General features: G+C 37.4%; 1 protein-coding gene across 1 annotated transcript in view; it reads right to left on the bottom strand.

Moving 5' to 3' along the window:
- The window catches only part of CC2D2B (coiled-coil and C2 domain containing 2B), a 27,813-nt gene extending 2,957 nt beyond the window's left edge, over window positions 1-24,856 (bottom strand). The window contains exons 1-10 of the mRNA XM_012654481.1: window positions 24,827-24,856; window positions 21,756-21,852; window positions 16,194-16,292; window positions 13,475-13,672; window positions 12,031-12,120; window positions 8,940-9,053; window positions 6,075-6,209; window positions 5,594-5,716; window positions 2,759-2,817; window positions 592-769 (exon numbers count right to left, since the gene is read on the bottom strand). Coding sequence (XP_012509935.1) covers window positions 592-769; window positions 2,759-2,817; window positions 5,594-5,716; window positions 6,075-6,209; window positions 8,940-9,053; window positions 12,031-12,120; window positions 13,475-13,672; window positions 16,194-16,292; window positions 21,756-21,776 — 1,017 coding nt within the window. The 5' untranslated portion in view covers window positions 21,777-21,852; window positions 24,827-24,856. The remainder of the gene's footprint in view (window positions 1-591; window positions 770-2,758; window positions 2,818-5,593; window positions 5,717-6,074; window positions 6,210-8,939; window positions 9,054-12,030; window positions 12,121-13,474; window positions 13,673-16,193; window positions 16,293-21,755; window positions 21,853-24,826) is intronic.

Genomic DNA, 24,856 nt, shown 5'->3' on the forward strand with positions numbered 1-24,856 from the left:
TAAAAAACAGTATAACAATTATTTACATAGCATTTACTTAAATTAGCTATTATAAGTAATCAAGAGATGATTTAAAGTATACAGGAGGATGTATATAGGTTATATGCAAATACTATGACATTTTATTAATATATGAGGGACTTGAGTATCCATAAATTTTGTTATCCATGGAGGTCCAGGAACCACTTGTCCTGGATGACTGCAATTTGCATATGGAAGATACTGAAGCTTGTCTGTGGTCCTCTTGCCCAGAACCAATGACAAGGAATCCAATCTATTACTAGAGATCATCTTTTACTTTCTTAGTTACAGGGTGGTTTCCTTTTGGGCATCTCTTTCCAAAGCCTATAGCTCATACATCATAAAATATGTGACTGGTTTCAAGAAAATGGCATGCGATGTGGTCCTGGTAATAACTGTTCACTACATTTGAACAATTATTCTTGGTCTATAAGTAAATGCATTTTAATGCCATAGCATCTATCTTCCAGGATCAAGACAAAAGGCATTTCGGAGATATTTAAGATTGCTATTATTTAGCAACTAACATAGATAAAACAATGTTATTAATGCATTAAATTATATACAAACCCAATAAAGTTGTAGTAGTCTTTCAAATTCACTCTCTTTTTCATATGAAGCAAAGCTTCCTTTGCCAACTTCTAGCTTAGGAAGGATTTGTCGCAAAATAGAAGAACATTGTCGATTCCAACGTGTTGGGTGTTGAGGTCGCCATCCCATCATTTTACACTTTAGAGTCCTTTCAATCCTAAGATAAGATTGCAAAGATAATTTTATGACAAATTACAATTCATCTAGTAAATATGATAATGGTTTTGTCACTTTTATTCAGGTATGAGAATGATACTTTTTGGGCTTAGGAGGAAATCAGATCTCTGTAGCTCCGGGTTATCTGCCACCATTGATATTAATCAAGTTGGGGAGAAGCAGGCTCTTGCTTGGCTTGAGAAGGCAACAAGCTTCCTGGAGTAGCCAAAAATTAGCTCTCCAAGTGACATCTCTTTTCCAGTTACCTGTGTGTAGGAAGCTACCTACTGGGTATGATTTGACAACACCTACCATCTGATTACTGGGTTGACATTCCTATTCCAATACCCTCCTTTGACATAGGACATAGTATTTCTAAGAAACCACCTTTACAAAAATTCAGATATCTGGTCTGGGATGATGTTAGCAGAGATGGGATTATTTGATCAGTTAATTTAGCAAGCAAAGTCAGGAGGAATCGAGGCATTGGACTGAGAAGTATTAGAGGTATGGTGATCAGCTCCCCCCTACTAGAATGTAAGCTCCATAAGGGCAGGGATTTTTACCTGTATACTTAGCCCCTAGAACAGTGCCTAGTTGATGAATGTGCTCGGGAGGAGAGAGAATGGGGACAAAGTGTGGGTTGGTTGATGAGGTCTTCCTGAAAAGCCTCTGTGTGCAGGATAATTGTGTGCAATTGATTCTCTAACTGCAGTGTGTGTTAAAGAAGAAACTGCTGGGAATCTCCTCTTGGTTGACTTTATAGTGCAACTAAGCAGTTGGAGTTTGCAGAAGGTCTCAACAGTGGCCATGCATCAGAATCCCCTGTAGGGCTTTATCAAAACGTTTCACCTCCGGATATTAATTCAACAGGCCTGGTCTGGGATCCTGGCACTTGTATTTTTAAATAGTTCTAGAAGTGATTCTAATGAAAACCAGAAGTTGAGAACCATTTACATGCTGCATTTCTTTCTTTTTTGGTAAGAACTTGGATATGAGGAACGGGAATGACAGGGTGTGGGGGAGGGGGTTGTGTGCTAGTGAGAAAAGAAAGTGGTAAAACTATTTTTATTATGCTCTGTTTTGATTGGTCGGTGGTAGCTTACAAGCCAGCCTGCTTTGTGAGTGTGAGTCACTGTAGTCAGTTAGATCTAGAGCTTCTGACATATCTAGAGTAGGAGTGAGGCCTGCTGCCAAGTTTGTGACCCTTTGGGCTTGACTGACCAATTCCTTAAGACATTTGTGTGTATGTGTTTGGGGAAGTGGGGAACGCCCAGGAGTGGCAGCACTGTTGTTTCTGCCACCCAACAGGGATGCTTTTACCATCCCCCAAGTCATGGGCCATTTGCCTTCACGTCTTTTGAAAAGTGTTAGCTAGGCTGGGCCCTGGTGGCTCACGCCTGTAATCCTAGCACTCTGGGAGGCTGAGGCGGGAGGATCGCTTGAGGTCAGGAGTTCGAGACCAGCCTGAGCAAGAGGGAGACCCCGTCTCTACTAAAAATAGAAAAATTTAGCTAGGCAACTAAAAATAGAAACAAAATATTAGCGGGCTGGGCACAGTGGCATGCGCCTATAGTCCCAGCTACTCGGGAGGCTGAGGCAGGAGAAATCACTTGAGCCCAGGAGTTTGAGGTTGCTGTGAGCTAGGCTGACACCACGGCACTCTAGTTCGAGCAACAGAGTGAAACTCTGTCTCAAAAAAAAAAAAGCGTTAGCTACTGCGTTATTATTACTACAGGCTGAACAGGCACCTGTGTTGAGAACTTTCCAACGGCAACCCACAATGTTTCCCAGAGTTAACTTAGACTGTCCTTTGAAGGAAAGTCCTGGGTCACTTTTCATGCATGTATGAAGAGACAGGTGGTTCCATGGAACTTACTATTATAATCTCCCTTTCATGTTGTGTTGCTGAGTGTAGCAGGTATTTTGAAAGGCTGGGTCAGGGGACTGAAAGGTGACTAAACCAGAAATTAGGAAGAAAACACAATACCTGTTCTTTAGATCTTCCACTATGCTTTTATTAGTATCAGTATAAGTTATTTCTTCAGGCTAAAATACAGACAACCAAAAGTTAGGAAAGAGTCTATACAGATCATTTTTACATTACAGTCACCCTGGAGTGCTAGCTAAAATGAGGAGGAATCCAAACCAGGTTCTTGTGGCAGAAACACTTCATCCGATGGGTAAAATATGGACCCCAGTATTTCCTTAGACACATGCAAACATAAAGAACTAGATCCTGGCAGCTGAAGGAAACAAATAGTCAAAGAAGGAAGAAGACAAATTGTGTTAGAAGAGTAATAATGATGTCTGATGTTTATTGAGCGTTCCATATGTACCAGGATTTACATGTATTACTTTATTTTAAAAACTCTAAAGATCCTAGAGCAGTAAGCATACTACTGTCCTTATTTTAAAGATGAGGTAACTGAGACTCAGAACAGAGAGATTAAGTAATTTTGCCAAAGTCACAGTGTAAAAGACCAGTATAGCTGCCAAAGATTATTTGGTAGAATCAATGAGCATGTCAAATGCTTGTTTGAATAAATGAATGCGGACAGCATGTCTGTCTTACCCATGAAAAATATCTTCTTTTGTAAATCCATACCCCCTCCCACACACTGGGGAAGCCTCTATGGGTCTTCCCGCTCGTTGCTGCCACTCTCTGCTGGGACCGTTCTCTTCCCTGATTTCCATCTAGGCCAGCTCCTGCTCCCCCTTCCTCATTCAGCTTGTCCTCACTTTTCCCCAGGAAGCCCTGCAACTCCTCCTCCCTCAGGTCCTCTGGTGGCCATGCTCCCAAAGTACATTCATTTCTTTTGTGGTAACACCATTGATCACTCTGTACTGCACTTGCTTGTTTCCTTTGTTTTCTCCTCTAGAACCCAAGTTCCAAGAGCACCAAGACATGTCCTTTTCCTTGTAGTATCTACACCTAACATAGCATTGGCTCATAGCTGAAATCAACAAACATCACTTGAATGAATAAGAGAACGATCATATATTAAATAAACGAAACCCTCATTTCCAAATAGGTCTTTCACCCCCTAGGAGGCAGCAATGCTTTGGTCACAGCTTTAGGATGGGAAAGCAAAGCATGGGTTATAGAGGCTGTGAATGTCTGCTCAGGAGAGATAAGCACATTTCCCCTTCTTTAAAATAACTTTTCAAATGGGAAATATCAAAATACATATATATGCTTGCATCTGCATAGAGAATGTTAGAAGGATGTCCAAAAAACACTGACAGAAATTATTTCTTCCAGTGTGGGAAAACAATGTTGAAGGGGAGAGAAACGCTTCACTTTATACGCTTGGGTATTCTTTTGTTTCTTCTCGCACAGCCACCATGCATTCTTTTTGATGGTGTGAATTGCCTCGAATACGCAGACAAGCATAGAGAATAATATAAGGAGAGCCACCCAACATACTACTTCAAAAATTACTGATGTGTGGGCACCACTCTCAGAGATTCTGATGTAATGCATGTACAGGCAAATTGAGAACTATTATAAATTGGTTCGGTTGGTTCATCTCTTACTGCTGTATGGAAGATTTCATTTCATGAGTACTTCACAACTCATGTATCAATTTTCCAGTTGATGAATTATTTCAAATTTTTGCTATTTCAAGCAATTCTATAATGAACATTTTGTACTTGTCTCCCTGTGAATGTTCCTCTAGGGTATATACTTAGAATTTTGAACTTGTGGATCAAAGGCTGAGCATCTTCACCTTTACCAGATATCACTGTATTGTTTTCCAAAGTGTTTATAGGAATTTACGCTCCCACCATTTCTCTGCTCTTTGCCAACACTTGGCAAAATGTATGATCACACAATTTTTTGCCAGTTTTATGCCTGTGAAATGGTTTTATTTCACATTAAACTATTAATTTCATAAAACTAATAGTAGTTTAAATTGCATTTCTCTGATTATGAGTGTGGTTGAACATTTGGGTTTCTGTTTCTGTGATGACTTTTTCCTGTTTTTCTATTTTTTCTCTCTTTTTCTCATCCTTTCTTTCTCTCTCTCTCCCTCTGGGCTCACAGCTCCAAGTTTGTAGACTTTGCAATTGTCTGCACCCTGCCATACCATGGCCTCAATCCAGAAACAGCTGCTGATATTGTATTTGGAGTGCCTTCCCAAAGTGATACTCAGTACATTGCAAGTCCACTGGCCAAGCCATCTAGTGATTGGGTTAGATCTCAGTCTCCTGCCTTCTGTATCCCAGGCAGTGGGTCTACAGGTTTTCTTCCCAACTTCTTTCAAAAGTAGGAGAGTAGGGGAGCCCCGTCATAGTCCCTGGCTTCAAAAAGTGATGCTTGCTCTGGTTCCTTGTCTTTCATGAAGCATTTTCAGACCTTGCTGCTATCCCTGCTTCAGCCCCATTCACTGCCCCACTCTCCTGTTTCTATTCTGTGAGATAATTATCGCGGTTTGGAGCCCAGATAAGCCTTTTGTTTGTCAATTTTTATACCTGATCATCACCATGGATGTGGAGCAGGAGGGCTAGGTCAAAGTAATAACTTACTATACATCTTGAACATTATATGCTATGTCTTATGTTTAAAAAATTTTAAATTCTATTTTAACATTGAAATTCGCATTTGAGATGGCACTTTCTTCTCAATTTCTTTTTCCTTCAGGTAGAGGAAAGGGGCCAAAGTAGCCCAAACATGGGCTGGATGGCAGAGAAAACTACTTTTTGATTAACATGGCCAAGTAATTCAATAAGCAATCAACTACAAACCATGGCAAGAGCTAATAAAGATTAGAAGCAATGGTAACTCTCATACAGACACACCTTGAAAAATATGATTTACCTGTATGCTTTGTGCTTTTGTCTCTTGAAAATTGTTTGGAAGTAACCGCTTCCAGAAACTTTCCTTTGAATAGTCAAAATGTACAGCCATTGGCATATTATTTTGTTGAATATTAAACCAGACCTATTAAAATATTAACATAAAATCATTGTAGGTCCATGGAATACAAGGCCCATAGTTGGTAAGGATAAAGCAAAATTTTACTGCCCAATGAAGTGGCAGAAGCCAAGAGAGATTCTGAGGCAGGAGACAGAGATTCCAGGGTTTTGTGATCACTAGACTACTTCATTGGTTCTCAACCTTGGAGGCACTACAGACCCACCTGGGGGAGCTTTAGGGATAAAAGATTGCCCAGGCCCCATACCCCAGGGATTCTGATTGAACATCTATATTTTCTTCAAAGTTCCCAGGTGATTCTAATGTATAGCCAGAGTGAATCTTGAGGAGATAACCCAAAACAAGATTTCCCCCATACACTCACATTTCTATCATCAAACAAACAATCTACACTTTGTAAGGGACAAAATGGGTCAAACTGCTTATGACATTGCCCAGTTGACGGATTCCAAAGCAAATATTTGTCAGTTTCTTGAGTTAATACATAAGCCACGGGCCCCTGTATGAGGAAACAGAGTTAAAGTCATTTGAGGTACATTTAAATAACTTCTGTATGTGGAAATTATAATGTGCTGATTCTAATTCTTAAAAGTCTTTTTTAGGGCTTTTTAATTTTTTGAAAACACAAAAATCCCCAAAGCTCCAGAAATCCTCAGGCCCAGCTTAGCATGAGGATTCAGATGAGAGAACTTGTGAGCCGGTGCTGCCAGGTATGGTCCTGCAGGGTATTATCCTCATGGCAAAAAAATACGTTATTCTAACAAAATCAGTATATTATGATGATTTCCCAACAGACAGTACTACAGTGTCTTGAGGTAGGGGCACTTTTGTCCAATTCACACAAGATGCTATATGGACTAGCCCTGCTTTGATTAGAATACAGTTAGAGACTAAGGGTGAACATCAGGTAGAGTTACGGAATGCAAACTGGCTTACGGCTCTGATAAAACCAAGCCATTAAATTAAAATTTAAAAAAATTTAAGCCATTAAATTAAAATTAAGAATAAGATTTAGACTTAGAAGCTAAAGAGAAAGTATACAGGAAACTAGTCTGAGGAATAAAAAGTAGTCATTATGTTATTATTTTTCTCTGCACATACCTTTTATAGTGTAAGCCTTTCTTGGCAAATAATACAAGTTCAGGTAATAAGAATAATAAGACCATTTAACATTTATTGATTATTTATGTGTACCAGGTACTATTCTAAGAATTCACACTTTCTCACTTTAATTCACTCCTAATTTTGTATGGTAGGGATGGTTATTATGCCCATCTTTCAGATAAAGAATCAAAGACTAAGCTAGGCTAACAGTGAATGGCATTATTCCTGTTTTGTAAGGATGTAACTGAGGCTCAGAGAAGTAAACAAGGCTGATAGCATACAGTTAGTAAATGGCATTGCTGGGTGTAAAACCCATGTCTGACTGTGCCCCTAACCCATATACTTAACATTACACTGTGTAGCCTGGTCACTCTGACTCCACAGTTCCTGCTCTTGATCACCACGCTCCTCTTCTCTGCAGGATACAGGAGGCTTCAGCTAAACCACGCAGCTAAGGGAAAGCCCTATATGGCTGCCTCCGGTGGTGTGGTTCACAGGTACAGATGCAAATGTACGTCAAAATATTGTTGACTGTTTACTGCCATCCTAGTGGCACTTAAAACTACAGCAGGGGATTATATGGGGGGAATTGACCATGGCATAGGCTTTTAGTGAACAAACTCAAAAAAGAAATAATAAGGGAATATAGGTGAACAAATGATTATTACAAAAACCTAAGGCAAGACTAGAAATGTTAACACTTAAAAAGACTAAAAAGACACTGCCAGGCGCAGTGGCTCACGCCTGTAACCCTAGCTCTCTGGGAGGCCGAGGCGGGCAGATTGTTTGAGCTCAGGAGTTCGAAACCAGCCTGAGCAAGAGCGAGACCCCGTCTCTACTAAAATTAGAAAGAAATTAATTGGACAACTAAAAATATATAGAAAAAATTAGCCAGGCATGGTGGCGCATGTCTGTAGTCCCAGCTACCGGGAGGCTGAGACAGGAGGATCGCTTGAGCCCAGGAGTTTGAGGTTGCTGTGAGCTAGGCTGACGCCACGGCACTCACTCTAGCCCGGGCAACACAGTGAGACTTTGTCTCAAAAAAAAAAAAAAAAAGACACTCCTGGTAGGGCTAGAAACAGTCCAAAAAGGATAGTTTTCTAGAAGTATGAATGCAGGAGAAGTATATAAATTAAGTTATAAAAATTTCTGATAGGTAAATAGGAATTTCTGGCCCACTTCTTGTAAGATTAAAACCTGGGTAATGGAGCATGAAGAGAAATGTTTTTTTTAAAGATTTTAAAATATAGTTATTCTTGATAGAAATGTATGGTGGATTATAGCCACCACAAATACACTGTAACTATTGCTACATAACCAGCACCACCACTATTTTTTGAGTATTTACCATGAACAGGTGCTATTCTCAGTGCCTTATGTGAACTAGGCCAACAGTCTCCAACCTTTTTGGCACCAGGGACTGCTTTCATGGAAGACAATTTTTCCATGAACTGTGGAAGGGGGAATGGTTTCGGGATGATTCAAGCACATTACATTTATTGTGCAGTCAAACCTCTCTGCTAATGATAATCTGTATTTGCAGCCACTCCCCAGCACTAGCATCACTGCCTCAGCTCCACCTCAGATCATCAGGCATTAGATTCTAGTAACGAGTATGCAACCTAGATCCCTCACATGTGCAGTTTACAGCAGGGTTCCTGCTCGTATGAGAATCTAATGCCGCTGCTGATCTGACAGGAGGTGGAGATCAGGCCGTGATGCAAGCAACAGGGAGCGGCTGTAAATACAGATGAAGCTTTGCTTGCTCGCCCACTGCTCACATTCTGCTGTGTGGCTTGGTTCCTAACAGGCCAGTACCAGTCCGTAGCCCAGGGGTGGGGACTGCAATACTAGGTACTTTAATATTCCCAGTAACCCTATGAAGTAGAACTATTTTTAATACTATTATATAAAGGAGAACAACAAAAGAAAGTCATTCTTTACATTGTATTATAGAAATTTTGGATGAAACAACATGATCCTCTTAACTATTGTAATAATTGCCCTTGAAATTCCAAATTAGCTTGTGAAGAGATGGAAACTTAGAGTTGAAGTCTTTTAAACTTGCAGCTGGAATCTGATTTGGTTTTGCTTATATTATTTCAATACAAACTCCAGCACTTACTTCTAACACTGAGGTTCCCAGTAGGACCAAAGCCTTCTTCCCCAAATACAGGAAGAAATTACAGAGAAGTATGGCATGCTCCTCCTTATTTCCAACAGCCAAACTGATGCAGCGCTAAGGCAAGACAAAAGCAATCAGAACCAAAAAAAAGGAAAGGAAAGTTGAATAATGCAGCCATCCAACATATTTAGAGCCCCTCTACTCCCTCTAATTCCAAACTCACTCATTTTTACCAAGTTGCTAAGATGACAGCAAAGCAGACAGCTCTGGCTTTGCTAGGGCATTAGAAGAACAGAACATTGACTAGGAACATTGGGGTCACCTTTATTATGGGGCACTTAATATAGATATTGTATAGAGTAACCAGATAGTTTGTACCCAAAATGGGACATTTTTGTTTAGGACAAATATTAAACTGCCCTGGTCAAACAGGGACATATAGACTGGTATTTTGAAGAATCTTATCTGATAGGGAATCAATCACATAATGTTTGGGAGGAAGTGATCTTTTGGGCTATGGAGCTACATGCTGTCCTATACCAATACAGTACTTTCAGCTCAAAGAAAGGAAGAGATCTGAGTTGGATCCCAGCCAGGAAGAGTGACTGAAACTTCTTCAACTGAAAGAGCTGAACAGCTGAGCTGGGCGTAATAGATCAAATATAGGGTTCCTACTAACACATAGCAGTGTAACAGGAGAGAAAAAGTGCTGCAGAAGTAGCAGAGGCTGGTGGTCTATGACCTAGTTCTAGTCTACAGGTGTGTTTTGTTTCGCCTCCAGAATGTTAAAAGAAAATGTGAAATTTCATATAAAACTCTGCACTTCTGGCTTCTGTTGAAAAAATAAAAAACTCTAGCCAATACCTGGGCCCAGATGTTCATATGGCAACAATCTGTTGTTGCCAAATAGCAGCTACACCATTTAGATGGGACGTGTGCTTTCCAGTTCACTGCAGTCCCAGAGAAAAGGCTGTGGTGGCCAGGGAGATGCAGGTAGGGGTGAACTAGGGGGCTCCTGGCAGTAACTATATAACGATCAGTGTGGAAGCATTTCAATTTTTTAACAACTGATATGGCCATATCAGTATGCACTGGCTGAAGGTGACGGTGACGGATGGGGGTTAGGGAGGATGGTAAGGAGGCCCTTCTGAATGAAAAGTGAATGGGAGAGCTAAAGGCAGAATAAGAATAGTCTTAAGTGTCAAGTCAAGGAAGTTCCCTTAAGTGGATTTTATAAAAGGAGGAGGGAGAGGATGAGAGTAAATAATTCTCATCCTCATTTTTCCTGAGTTCTAGATGCTTGCTTATGTTATTTCATTTAGTCCTTTCAAACTCCTATATGAAATAGATGAGGAAATTGAGGTTGAAAGAGGTTAGATAACTTATCTTAGGTCACATAGATATGAAGTCATTTAACTAGGATTTGAACTCAGGTTTTTTTGACTCCAAAGACTGAATGTTAGGTGGGAGAAAAATAACTCTTGTTTTGTGAAATCTAATCAGTCACACACTCATGGACATCCTGTGGCCAAAGAGTTCATGTCAATGGATAGTTAGATAGAATGAATAATATTTGATAGCACAACAAAGTGACTATAACCAACAATGAGTTAGGGTACACTTTAAAATAAGTAAAAGGGTGGAATTGGAATGTTTCTAACACAAAGAAATGATAAATGTCTGAGGTGATGGATACTCCAATTACCCTGATTTTATTAATAATATTGTTTGCCTGTATCAAAACATTACATGTACCCAATAAAGATATACAACTATTATATGCGCATAATAATTAAAATTTTTTTAAAAAGCAAAAAAACCCAACCCAACCCAAACCAAACGAAAACAAAGCCAAAAAAAGAGTTCATGTCAATGGAAAGACATTAGCCAAGAGGAATCCCAAGCCTGTGGTAACCTTTTAGTTATGCGTATTGTTCGGATTGAGGAGACTCAGGGATAATAGTATTTGCCTGAATGGTTAATTTTAGCTCAGCCTCATTCAACGTTCTGCAGAATCATAATGCCCCTGAACACATCCTGATTAGTTCAAAGAGTCTCAGAAGAGTCTAGACTGAATGATACCTTTCTGAGTTCTACCAGATTTGAATCACTAGATCTTAGAACAAAACCATACGCTTGTGTCTTCCTCAGTCCACTTAGCAGGACACAGGGCTAACTTAATAGACCTGTTAAGTCTATTAAGTCCAACCTATTAAGTTAGCCCTGTGTCCCTTAAATCCAGTTTAGCTCAAACCCAGCCCGGAAACATTCTAGATAGGTGCCAGGACTATCACTTCCAGATGCAAGTGTCCCTCTATTAGGCTCCTGTTATATTTGTATTTTCTAATTAAAAATATTTATTGAATGCTTGCTAAATTTAAAGCAGTGTACAAGTGAGGAATATAAAAACAAATAAGAACCAGGTCTCCCTCTGCCTTCAAGGAGTTTATAATTGGGATGTATGTGTATAGGGTATAGGTGTGGGCTCAACACATTAGGAACTAAATACAATTTAAGGAGAAATGGAAGAAGTGCTCTAATTAGGGTTGCCAAATTTAGAAAAAAATTTATAGGATGCCTAGTTAAATTTGAATTTCAGATAAACAAATAATTTTTAATATTAATTTGTCCCAAATATTGCATGGGGCTTGTATTTAATTTGGCAACTAGTCTAAAGAGACCTTTAATCCAAGTACTAAGGAAGAGCACTGCTATATGAGCTCTTCATTCCATTGGGGGAGACTGAGGAAAGCTTTAGGGAAGTGACAGTGTTTGCCCAAGACTTTAGGGTCTGACCAACTCCCCAATGACAACCATACTGTTCTCTGGAGAATGTCATAATATTGTATTCTTGGAATTCCTGTGGAATCAAAATATTCATGAGCTACCGCTTAGAATGTTGAAAAGATTTTTGGCCTTCATAAATTATTTCCATAGATTGTTACAGAACTGAAGATGTAGATAAAATTATCAAATACTTCTAAATTTCACAAGGCAAAGTATTACATAAATACCTAATATTTTAAAAAGGCTTCTTTCAAAGAAAAGCAAAAAATACTATGCACTTTAATTATAAAATGTAATTTGTTACCTCCGATGTCAACCATATATCAAAACCATCATTTTCATCCAGTGTATCAGGCATAAAAGGAATCAAAGATACAAATCGAGAAATGATGTCCTAGAATAATATTAATTTACATTTATTGAGTATGTACTGTATGTTCATCACTGAACACAGTGCTTTACATGCATTTTCTCATGTAGTATGTGCTACAAGCCTACAAAGTAGAAACTATCATTATTCTAGTTTCAGAGAAGAGGAAACAAGCTTGGAGTGATAAAATAACCTGTACAGAGTCATATGGCTAATACAATATATAGTTGAAGTCTCTGGGGAACTAAGCCCAAGTTGGCTTGACTCCAGAGGGTGCATGTTAATCATTATATTTTACAGTAATAAATAATTAAAATTTTAAACATTATAACAATATGTGTCAACATTAAACATGTACTTTAAAGTGTAACTATTAAAAAAAATTTCTTTTTTTTGGCCAGGCATGGTGGCTCATGCCTGTAATCCTAGCACTCTGGGAGGCCGAGGCCAGAGGATCGCTTGAGGTCAGGAGTTCGAGAAACCAGCCCGAGCAAGAGCAAGACTCTGTCTACTAAAAATAGAAAAATTAGCTGGACGTGGTGGCATGCGCCTCTAATCCCAGCTACTCAGGAGGCTGAGGCAGGAGACTAGCTTGAGCCCAGGAGGTTGAGGTTGCTGTGAGCTGGACTGATGCCACAGCACTCTAGCTTGGGTGACAGAGCAAGACACCATCTCAAAAATATATATATATATATATTTTTAATGTTGAAGAATAGCAATGGTTTGATTTGCTTTTAAGTTCAAAATCTATCTGAATTATTTTTATTAATATAAGTTTATTATAAGCTGCTGCAGTGGGGAGATAGTGGTGAGGTCTGCTTTCTCAAACAACAGAAGCTACACCATGGATTTCCCCCACATAGCGCTGGAGACAAGGACTCAGACTAAGGTAGGAAAGGAGAAAGGGATACACATAAACAATGAATTAATGAACAGAAAGTTCACTAACATTTTAATTGACATACAATAGCTGTCATTTATGCACTATCATGACTCTGTACACTGGTGACTTCATGCAATTAATAAACAAGTTTCATAATCCTTGACAAGCAAAGGAGTTAGGATTTATATACTTTTTTAAAACATAAAGGTAGTCTTTGAAATAAATCTGAGAGCACTACTATCTCCTTGGATATTGGGTGTCAGGAAACAGACAGGAAGAAATCCATGATGGAAAAGTAGAGGGTAGCAAAAGGCAATCTAAATTAGAACTTTTGATTTTAGCTTAAAGAGTAAAGCTAAGAGAGCTTTATAACCCACAACTAGTATAAATATTCTGAGGAGAGACAATTGACTAGATTGAACCCAAATAAACAAAAGGTAAAGGGATTCTTCAATCACAAGGAAGCTGTTATTAATAAAAATAATTATAACTTACAAGTGTTGCACTAGAATCATGAAGTAATATATCCAGAAGTTGCCGAGGTGGATTTAATGCCTTGATATATCTTGTTACTAAGATCTGTTTCCCTTCTTCATTAAAGACAGCAGTTATGATTCTTCGGTTAGGAAATATTGCCTTGCAATTTTTTTTAAAAATCTGTGCTCTTTGCAAAACATCTATTTGATCTGAAAACTAGAATCAAATTTAAAGTACTGTACCATATTGTTCCCACAGGAAAATATCAAGAACCAATGTTTATTTTTGCCAGCTTTGAGATTATTATCACTAGTTTTTAAAATAATTTAAACTTCTTTGATGGCATATATGAAAGAAATTAAGTGTAAAACCTTACCTTATCTGGTTTTGGATTATAGGTAACATATGATATTTGAGGTTCAATGGTAGCAAAAATATTTAAGAAGGTACATTTTTTTAAATTCTGCCAGTTGTAATCTTCTTTAGGAGATAGATAAGTCTTACTCCAAGTATACCCAAGCAAAACTGGTGGAATATTTACTTGAAATGTTCCACTAATCTGAAAGAGTATATTAATGTAATAGATTATGCATGATGAAAACAAACATCACTTAAATATTATAGCCCAGCTCAGTCCTCTCCATAGGAGAAAGCAGGCTTGCATGAGTACATGGGCTTCTACTCATATGTACTTGCCCAAGAATGATCAGGTTCTCCGTGATCTGTTCATAGGTACTCCTGACACCTTGGGTCCCTGCCTAACATATACTGTGTAGAGACGGCAGGAGTAAGAAAGGGATGAAACAAGGAAGCAAGTTACTATACCAGACTGATAAAAAGCTCTGAGAAAATCTAATTCAGACTCAAAGAAGAAGCTAAAAGATCATGTTATAGTTTGCATTGGGTCTATGCAAGAAAGAGAAAAAATGTAACAGCAGGAAGGACCTCCCTGAGGTACCCAGGAAGAGGGATCGTGTGTGTGTGTGTGTGTGTGTGTGTGTGTGTGTGTGTGTGTGTGTTTGGAGGGAAGAGGTGAGTTACAATAATAACTAATAATAATAGCTAATAATTACTGAGCACTATGTACAAGACACTGTGCCAAGTGCTTGATATAGATGGTAACATTCAGTGGAGTAGATAATGCCCTTATCTCCATTTTGCAGATAAGGAAACACAGGCTCAGAGAGTTGAAGTATTTTGTGCAAGATCACAGGAACTAATGAGTAGTGGAGCCAGGATTACAACCCAGGTTTGTCCACCTTTGAAGCCCACATTCTTAACTACCTCTCTCACTTACAGTCTGGCCTAAGACTGAGAAATGTCATAGGGATTTACAAATGTAGGAAGCCCTGTACGTCCAACAACTTCAATCCCTATTACTTTTTATTCGCAACACACACCATGTAGGCACTTCTACTCTCCTACCTAATATCCACTATTTCCTCTTTTCTTAACAACAATTTTAGTTTGTAATGTAACAGCTAGGTAGTGGCCACGCCACATAAATAAAATGCAAGCAGGAAGTCTGTTGGAGTTTTCTGGGGAACTGTCTGTTTTTCTGATATAGGCATTGCCCCTGCTTGCTTCTCCCTGCCTCCTGTTGCAACACAGATTTGAGGCTAGAGTTGCAGTGAACATTTTGCATTAGTGAGGATGAAAGCCACTAACCTGGATTCTTGCTGATATCCTTGAGCTGCTGCGCCGGCATCTGGACTTCTTTTTAGGTGAGATAAATAGACCTCTTACGTGCATCAGCCACTGTTAGTCAAGTTTTCTGTTGCATATGGCTGAATGCAGTCCTAACTAATACACACGTGATTCCTTCTCACTCAAAAGCCCTCAGTTGCTTGACAAATTTATCTTTAAGGACTTAATTCAAAAGTTATCTCCTCAGTAAAGTCTTCCCTGACCTTTCATTCTCCTCCTTAGTCTCTGCTTATCCACCACCAAACTCTCTGAATCACACCCCCATCCCCGCTTATTTCCCCCTGCAACCCAGAAAGAGTAAAGTACTTCCTACTGTATGTTCTCACAGTACCTATCTCCTGCCTCTGTTAAAGCACTACTCATTACCACGTTGTACCAAAACGTTAGTTTTCCTCTATAGACAGTGAACTCACTGATCTAGAAAACTCATTTCTGAATTTTTAAATCTTCTGTGTCTGGCATGGCCTCAGAGATATCAAGGCACTGACCTTGCCTAAGATCACTCAGTGAATAAGTAACAGAGCCTAAAATGGAGTCTAGGCTGGGATTTTTATACTTTGCTGGTCATGTAAGCATAGTCTTGCTACATAACCCAACAGCAGAGCCCTCTGAGGATCTCACAGAGAGCAGGGGCTAATCATCAATTTCACCATTAACAACAAGCAATGCTGACAAGCTGAAACTCCTGGGACTCATCATTACAAAGCAACACCATTGAGAATGTTTCATGAATTTGGGCTGACAGAACTCTTATGCAAATATGAATGTTGCTTTAAGACCTAAGGCTAGTTGTCCTATTCTTTATTAGTGAACACTCTAAAGATATAAGAAATGAATTTGTGGGTATTCCCTGTTCTAGAGACAGCCAAACCTTCAAATACTCTAAAACCCAGAATACTCTAGTACAGGATCATTTTAATTGACTTACCAACCTGCCAAGCACAGAATCTGACTCAAAGACAACAGAAAATGTTTCTATTAGCCAGAGGTCAAAACTTGGAATAATTAGCAAAGAACCATTTTCTATTACCTCCGATTGTTGCAGAAGAGCAGAAAAGGGGAAGATGATAGATCCAAGCCAATTCTTTCTTATATATGAATGACCACTACAGCTCTTAAGACACTGAACCTATTAAAATAAATAAATTGTTTACTATTTAATATTATGTGATGAATAGTTTCACAAACTCACAGGTAAGTATAAAAAATCATCCTCTCTTTTTAAAAAGAAAACAAAAGATAAGTACAACAGAAATTTTTTCTTGCATTTTAATTTTTTAAAAAGATAATTGACTATTGAAAGCAAAATAATATGGTGTTGTGGAGTTTATGACACGTGTAAGTGAAATGTATGACAACAAAGCACTGGAAGAGGAAATGTAGGTGTTACAGCATTCCATTCTGCACTATATGTGAAGTGGTAATATGTTATATAAAGATAGTCTGTGGTAAGTTAAAGAATATATTGTAAACCCTAGAGAAACAATTAAGAAAACAAAGAAGTATAGCCAAGAAGCCAGTAGTGGAGATAAAATGGAATCACAAAAGTATTCTATCAATCCAAAAGAAGGCAGGAAAAGAGGAAAAAAGAACAAAGAACAGATGGGATAAGCAACAAATAGGAAGATGGAACCCAGCCAGGTCAGTAATTTCACAAAATGTAAATGGCCATATACTAAAAGGCAGAGAGTGTCAGAATGGATAAAAAAAAAAGCAAGACCCAAATATATGCTGTCTACAGTAAACCCATTTTCAATATAAAGACACAGATTAAGAGAAAATAATAAGAAAAGAAAGAAAAGGGAGAAAAAGATATAGCATACAAACATTAATTAAAAGAAAGCCAGAGTGACTATATTTACAGTAGATGAAACAGAATTAAAAACAAGGAATATAACCAGGAATAAAGAGAGATATTTCACAATGACAAAGGAGTCAATTCATCAAAAATAAATACACTCTTGCATATACAAAGAGTGCAATGCGCACCATCCAAGGGATGGACACGCTTGAAATTTGGACTTGGGGGGGAGGGGGGAGGCAAGGGCAACATACGTAACCTAAACATCTGTACCCCCATAATATGCTGAAATAAAAAAAAAAATACACTCCTAAACATGTATGAACTTAACAACAAAGTTGCAAAATACCTAAAGCAAAAACAGAGCTGAAAAATATGAAATCAAAAGCAAGTTGGTAAATTTGAGTTTATCAAAACTAAAAACGATGCTCTTCAAAAGACACTGTTAAGATAATGAAAAGATAAGCTATATACTGGGAGAAAATATTTGCAAATCATATATCTGATAAAGGACTTATATACAAAATATACAAAGAATTCCCAAAACTCAATAATAAGAAAATAAACAGCCAAATTTTAAAAAACAGAATAAAGACTTGAACAGACACTTCCCCAACATAGATGGCAAATAAATACATGGAGAGGTGCTCAACATCATTAGTCATTAAGAAATGCAAATTAAAACTACAATGAGAAACCACCACACACCTATTAAAATGGCTAAAATTAAAAACTCTGACAAAGTATTTGTAAAAATGTGAAAGAACTAGAAGTCTCATACATTACTGGTGGGAACAAAAAATGGTACAATCTCTTTGGAAAACAGTTTAAATATCTATTTACTATAATATCCAGTCATTTCACTCTTAGGTATCTACTAAGAGAAATGAAAGTCTATACAAAGACTTGTACACAAATATTCACAGCAGCTTTATTTTATAATAGAAAACAACTTAAATGTCCATTAACAGGTGAATATATAAACATGCAATGGGATGTATGCTTATCAATGAAATACTACTATATAATAAAAAGGAACAAACTATTTGATAAACACTACAACATGGATGAATCTCAAAATAATTTTTCTGAGTAAAAGAAGCAAGATTGAAAAGAAAAGAGTACATACTTTATGATTCCATTTCTATAAAATTCTAGAAAATACAAACTATAGTGACAGAATGCAGATCAATGGTTGCCTGGGGTGGGAGGCAGGAAGAGGAGGGAGGGAGCTATGCCTCCAGAGCAGAGGAAAACTTTTGAAGGTAACACATATGTTGATTATCTTGATTTTGATGATGATTTCTTAAGTGTATACATATGTCAAAACTTGTCAAATTATACACTTTAAATATGTGCAGATTATTGTATGCTAATTATTCCTCAATAAACTAATTTTTTAAAGACAGGGTCCTGCTCTGATGCCCGGGCTAGAGTGCAGTGGCATCATCATAGCTCACTGTAACCTTGAACTCCTGAGCTCAAGCAATCCTCCTGCCTCAACCCTGCAAGTAGCTAGGACTATAGGTGCATGCTGCCATGTCCCGCTAATTTTTTTAAATTATTTTTTTGTAGAAGTGGGGTCTTGCTATGTTGCCCAGGCTGGTCTTCAACTCCTGGGCTCAAGTGATCCTCCTGCTTCAGACTCCCAAAGTGCTTGGATTATAGACATAAACCACCATGCCCAGCCAACACTATTTTTAAAATTAGATAAAGTATGTATAGTAGGGAGGAGCAGGGATTAAGCATAAAAGGGATTGGCATTTATTACCACCACTGCCCCTCCCATTGGCAGTACCCTATGATCCACTCCACTTTTAGCCACTTAATATTTTTTATTTCATCAAGCAAAAGCCAGAAGTGGAGAGGATCTGGGGAAAGTGGAAGAGAACAGTTGAAGCTTGAAAAAAGTTGCCAAAACCCTGATTCCTGCCTTGGACATCAGGAGCCCCTCTTTTTATACTTTACTTTTTTGCACTTGGTCTTTGAGCTGAACAAAATGGACTGTGTTGCTCTAGTCTAAAAAGTAGCAGGCACTCTTAGGTAGTTTTGTAGCAATTAAGGCCTTGGATTTGTGACTGATGTGATCTCAACTGAATTAATGTTTCCATCCCAGGTCCCAGGAATGCTGCAGGATGCCTAGGTCTACCTTGTCTCAGGCTATAGATTATACTTCTATTGGGGTTCACTTTACAGTTGGTTCTCTACATATCCTCTCTGAGAAGAAATGAAAGAATTTTATTCTTAAGACCATTGATGTGAATTATATATGAAGCAACCTTTAAGGAATCTATTAGTATGGGAATTGTTTATATCAAGTGATAAAAACAAGAGTTAATATTCCTGAGCTATAATGTGTATGTGCTAAGTCTGTAACATACTGGTATAAGTTTAGGCAGGACCAGGCACTTTTTAAATGCCTGAAGTGGGGCTGCTATGACTGGACCACATTTATGTGGTTTATTTATTTAAACCACATAAATAAAACCGAGCTATTTGTGTACTTAGTTTCTCCAGCCCCTTATAAATCAAAATAACCCCGTCTATAATCCTAGCACTCTGGGAGGCCGAGGCGGGCGGATTGTTTGAGCTCAGGAGTTCGAAACCAGCCTGAGCAAGAGCGAGACCCCGTCTCTACTAAAAATAGAAAGAAATTAATTGGACAACTAAAAATATACAGAAAAAATTAGCCGGGCATGGTGGCGCATGCCTGTAGTCCCAGCTACTCGGGAGGCTGAGGCAGGAGGATCGCTTGAGCCCAGGAGTTTGAGGTTGTTGTGAGCTAGGGTGATGCCACGGCACTCTAGCCCAGGCAACAGAGTGAGACTCTGTCTCAAAAAAAAAAAAATAACCCCTTCATCTTTATCCTGGTATGTGATTGCTTGGTGAGCAATCCACCTTGCCCGATAGGGTCCCTTGTCTTGTCATTAGGATTAATAACTTTGTACGTTAACTGGCAACTGTAGAGTTGGGACCAATGGCTTGATAAAATGGAATGTGGACTAAAGGCCCAAATGTACAATATGATTTGCCAAGATGTAATAAAACTGTAATTTAAAACCAAAAGTTTACAGTAAAGCCTCTCCAACATTTGAAAATATAAAAATATATTTTTAGAAAACTATTAGGTCAAGGAAAAAAAGGTAATAAATATAGAGAAAAAACAAAAAATAAAAATAAGTAACTAAGTATAAGAGATACAGTCTAAGATTTTGTTAGAGATAAATTCAGTTTTAGAATGTTTCCATTATTTATCAGAAGGCAAGAGATCAAACAACCTAGGCATTCAACACATTTGGCCAAAATATGTACAAAAATCATTCCTAAGGACATTGGGGAAAAAATAATAAAAATACAAGCAGAAATAAATGAATTAGAAAACCAAAAATGAAATGTAAAAACAATTTCAATAGTTGGTTCTTTTAAAAATAGGAAAATCTCCCTTCCAAATTAAATCAGGAAAAAAACAGAAAGACACTTGGATAAAGTTAGAAATGAGAAGGTCAATAACAGCAGGTCAAAAATTATGCTGAAAAATTATATGCTTCTTTCAACTGGGTGGCCATCCTGGGGCTCTGCCTAGCTCTAGTTCTTTATGAGAAAATGGAATCTTTTGACCCATAGTTACCCTGCAACCCCGTCCATGAGAGGAAGGCAAGAATACAAGGCCCCTTCCTTTCCTAAAGAGCATGCCAATATTGTCACAACCAAGTCCGATACCTAAAGCATACGGATCATTCCAATAACAACACAAAGCCTTTTTAAGGGTTCTGTTGTTAATCAACTGTTATTCAATTCTGGTCAAATTAGTCACTGAGATAATTCTCTTTTCAGGGAGTAAATCTGGTAGGCATTCTTACGGGTTTTCTAAGCTGTACCCATTATCAGTTTAGATAATCAGAAAACTGCTCAGTTTAATTCCTTGGAGAAAAGCCATCACCAAATTTCTGTTTAATATTTTACCCTCTGCCTTTATCAGGAGTTGGTAAAACATATTTTAATGTTTGTCATATCTCTTGGAAAACTGGGTTTGAAAATACTGCCAGTATGATTTGCAGTCGTTTTTACAGAAAGCTTGTTCCTGAACCATACACTTCAAGGTCTCATTCAACTTCTCTGACCTGGACCCCCATTCCCTCCGGGTAGAATTAATTGCTCCTTCAATAGTCTTGCCATAGAATTTGGTAAACATCTATATTCAAGCATTTAATTTACCTATCCCAAGAGACTAGTTACAATGGATATGCATCTTTATATTTCTAGTGCCAAGTTCAGTAGGGAGGAAACTGACATTTATTTCAGAGCTTGCATGGCACAGCATTGTACTAGGACTTTCGCATATCTATAAGAAAGACATTCAGTAATTTTAGAAATTGATTAAATAGAATTTAATTTTAGTCCTAGGAATAACTTGGTCTCTTTTGTAGAAATGGAGTATTTTCTTTGATCAGATAATGAGAACTATGTAAACTATTTTTGTTTATCCTTCTGTCTTAGCTACCAGGAAGCTCACATTTAAATGTAATGTTCAATTGCAGAAACCTACTTCTCCCGAGTTCTTGGTATATTTATCCCTCTTTCTCCTATACATGGTTTATGATCTCTGTTATTTTTGAACCACATTGTCACATCTGATTTTATTGCAAGTTGCCTCAAATCCTTTTAAGAAAATGTTGGATATATATATTTATATTGCATCTAAAATCAAATTTATAAATATTACTAGACTTCATTCAGTTTGACCTTCTTAGAATCATTCCAGTGTTAGTTGTTATAATTATTCTACTTTACCTCATGTTTTTCAATCATCATTTCATCAAAAATGTTAATATATATATAATCTTTTATTTTAGATAAGCTTGAGAAGCTATAATCATGTCCTGGTGAGCTGCAAATAAAAAAAAACATAATTAAATGCTTAATTTTCTCAAAACCCATTTATTTTCTAAGAGCATTATTCATAAAGAACTATGAAATTACCTGTGTTCTTTTCTTTTATAAAGGGTAAACTAAGAAAAAGCTATATCCTTTGAAGACTGTCTGCTACCTTTCATTAAAGCCATCATGTGCATTGTAACTTATATCTCTTTTATGATGAAAAATAAAAATGTTTAAACGTTAAGCAGAAAGGCTTTCACTACAGCCATCCACTGCAAACAACTGTCTGGAGTATTGTGCATTAAGATTTTCAAACTATCTTAAATCTTGCTTGTTTCTGCTAGTTCACACATATAGTTAAAATGCTCTTTTGTTCTCAGTTAATAGATATGATTGTCTAACCACAGAGCTTATTCTCTTTCCCATATTTATTTTTTGCAACCAGAAATTGTGATAATGTAGGGCATTTCATTTTGCGAGCTGTTTGCTGTTGACTTACTTGATTAGGTACGTTTTGGGGGTAGGTGAAATGAGTGTATATCACGAGCAATGAACTTCCACTCTCAGCTCTAGCTTGCATATTAAATCTCCATCAAATGTCTAATGGCGATAGATACCACAATCCTACACAGTAGGTTATTTTACACGGGGAAATAGAAACTTAGAGAAGTTAAATAACTTGCTCAAGGTAATGCCACCAGCAAGTGACAGAGCCTTGATCTGGACTTAGTTCTGGTAGACTCCAAAGAGCAGGTCTTTTCACAGCACAGCTGCTACTGAAGTTTTGTTTTGCTGAAGCTTGTTGCTTAAGGAAACAACTACAATTTCAAAGGATCCCCAACAATTTCTAAAACTTTCTGGGACCTACAGGTAGTGATAACTGAAAAATGCTGGTTGAGTTTAGAGAACAATTTTAAGTCGAAGATTCCTTACATTTCCAAGTGGTAAAACAATAAGCTAATTCCTCTACTTTGCTCCTCGAGGGTTTCCTTTCCTCTTGCTCTAAGGCAGGGCAGGGGAGGCAATGTATATTTACAACACTATGCCAGCAGGAGAAAGGACAACTATCATTCTCAAGACAGTTTTTAGCTTGTCAACTTAGTATATCTCTTATATCACCCAAGTCATTTTGTGTTATCTTGTATTTTGTATTCTATTCACTTTCCCCAAATTTCACCACAACTCCTTCTCCAAAGCAGGGATCATGGGGCTAATTACTATTTATTTATTATTACTATTTATTTCATTTGCATGTGGTTTTTACTCACTAAAATGTTATGGGAGAGGGGAATAAGAGGTCTTGTAAGAGGCAAGAAAAGTGGTGACTGGCCAGTTTTGCCTAAACTGAACCCTCTGATCCACCTGGTTGTATTTCAAATGTGTTCTTGGCTTATCTCACTGCTATAAGTGCAAGGATATAAACACTCTACAGTTCACTTATAAGTTTATTTATCTTATTGACTGTTTTATGATCTCCTAAATCAATTTATTTAATACAGCATATTTCTTCTAACTCTGATGTCTCTAAATTAATATTCCAAATATCTCCAAACACACATAACCACATATTTTACCTCTGTAAACTTTTAAAGCACATACATTTTATATTCTAATTATTTAACTTAATATTATAAAATACAACATAATAGATTTTTCCTTTAAGTCAATACTCTCCTTCACACACAAGAATGAAAAGGTCAAGAAAGCAAGTATCAGAGAACAAGGCAAAGCAAGAGGTCCAAGGTCCAGACAGGCAACCAAATAACAAGGACATCTGTTTAGAACTCTGAATGAAGACTCTGAAATTACAATTGAGCCTGTGTTGAATCTGGAAGAATGAACTTGATTTCTGCTAATAGCAAGAAATTTCTAGGTATCCATAGCAAAGTTCCTAGGTATACTGATCCATTAGGGCCCCCCCCCCCAATCAAGTTGGCATAATGGCATAAATAGGGTCTCCCTTTTCTTGCAAATCCTGGTTAGGATCTGGAGACTTTTACTTTGAGAAGCTGCACCTGGATGTGAATGTTTATATAATCTACAAGATGCATCACACATGCGCAAGCAATTATGTCTGTTCTGAGTTCCCCGTAGCCTTTGTTGGGGGGGAATATACATTAACATAGGCATTGTACAAAGCATATAAATCATATAAAATCATGTATTATATGAACTATGAAATAATATGAAATATGAAATATTCATAGAAAATTATACAAAATAAATCATAGAAAACCATACAAAATGGTGCCAATCCATAAGAAAACCTGCTCTACATATATGAATAATTTGTGTAGAGTCAATTTTCCCACCTCTCAAGATAAAAATAGATATTTAATAGCTACAGATACCTGCTCATGAAGGAAATTTGTACCAGCAGTAAAGCACAGCAATATTAAAGGATGTGGATATGGAATCAAATCAGTTTTCACGGATCTCTCTCTCTCTTTCTCTCTCTCTTTCCCTCTCTCTCTCTCTCTCTGTCTCTCTCTCTCTCTCTCTCTCTCATGAGTGTGTGTGTGTGTGTGTGTGTGTTCCTAAACACCAAATTTAGTTACAGGATCAGGATTATTCTAGTCTGTATCTATTTTGTTCCATCTTGGTAGCAAACAGAAACACAGGTGGATATTTATTTTTGGATTTCAAAATCTGATTTATTACAATTAAAAATTGCTTTATACAGGAATATTATAGGGAAAGATATCTCCAATCATTCTTTAGAAACTGCAATGGTCAAAAAAAAAATATTAAATTTTCTTTCTCAGTTCTCCTCTCTACTCCCACCTCCATCCCACAATAAGTTTTATGATCTTTGAGTAACTACACAATCCAGCGAAATAATAAAATATACAGAATCAAGAAAAAATAAATAAATAGAAAGTGTAATGGTTTAACATTTTAATGCAAATTGACATATATTTTAAAGTAAGGAAAGTAAAGGAAGTCCATCATTCATTAAACAAGATTTTTTTAAAAGCACAAACCATAAAGAAAAATATTGGTAAAATTAAAAA

The sequence above is a fragment of the Propithecus coquereli genome, unplaced genomic scaffold, assembly GCF_000956105.1.
Source record: "Propithecus coquereli isolate 6110/MARCELLA unplaced genomic scaffold, Pcoq_1.0 Scaffold440, whole genome shotgun sequence".
Lineage (NCBI taxonomy): Eukaryota > Metazoa > Chordata > Mammalia > Primates > Indriidae > Propithecus > Propithecus coquereli.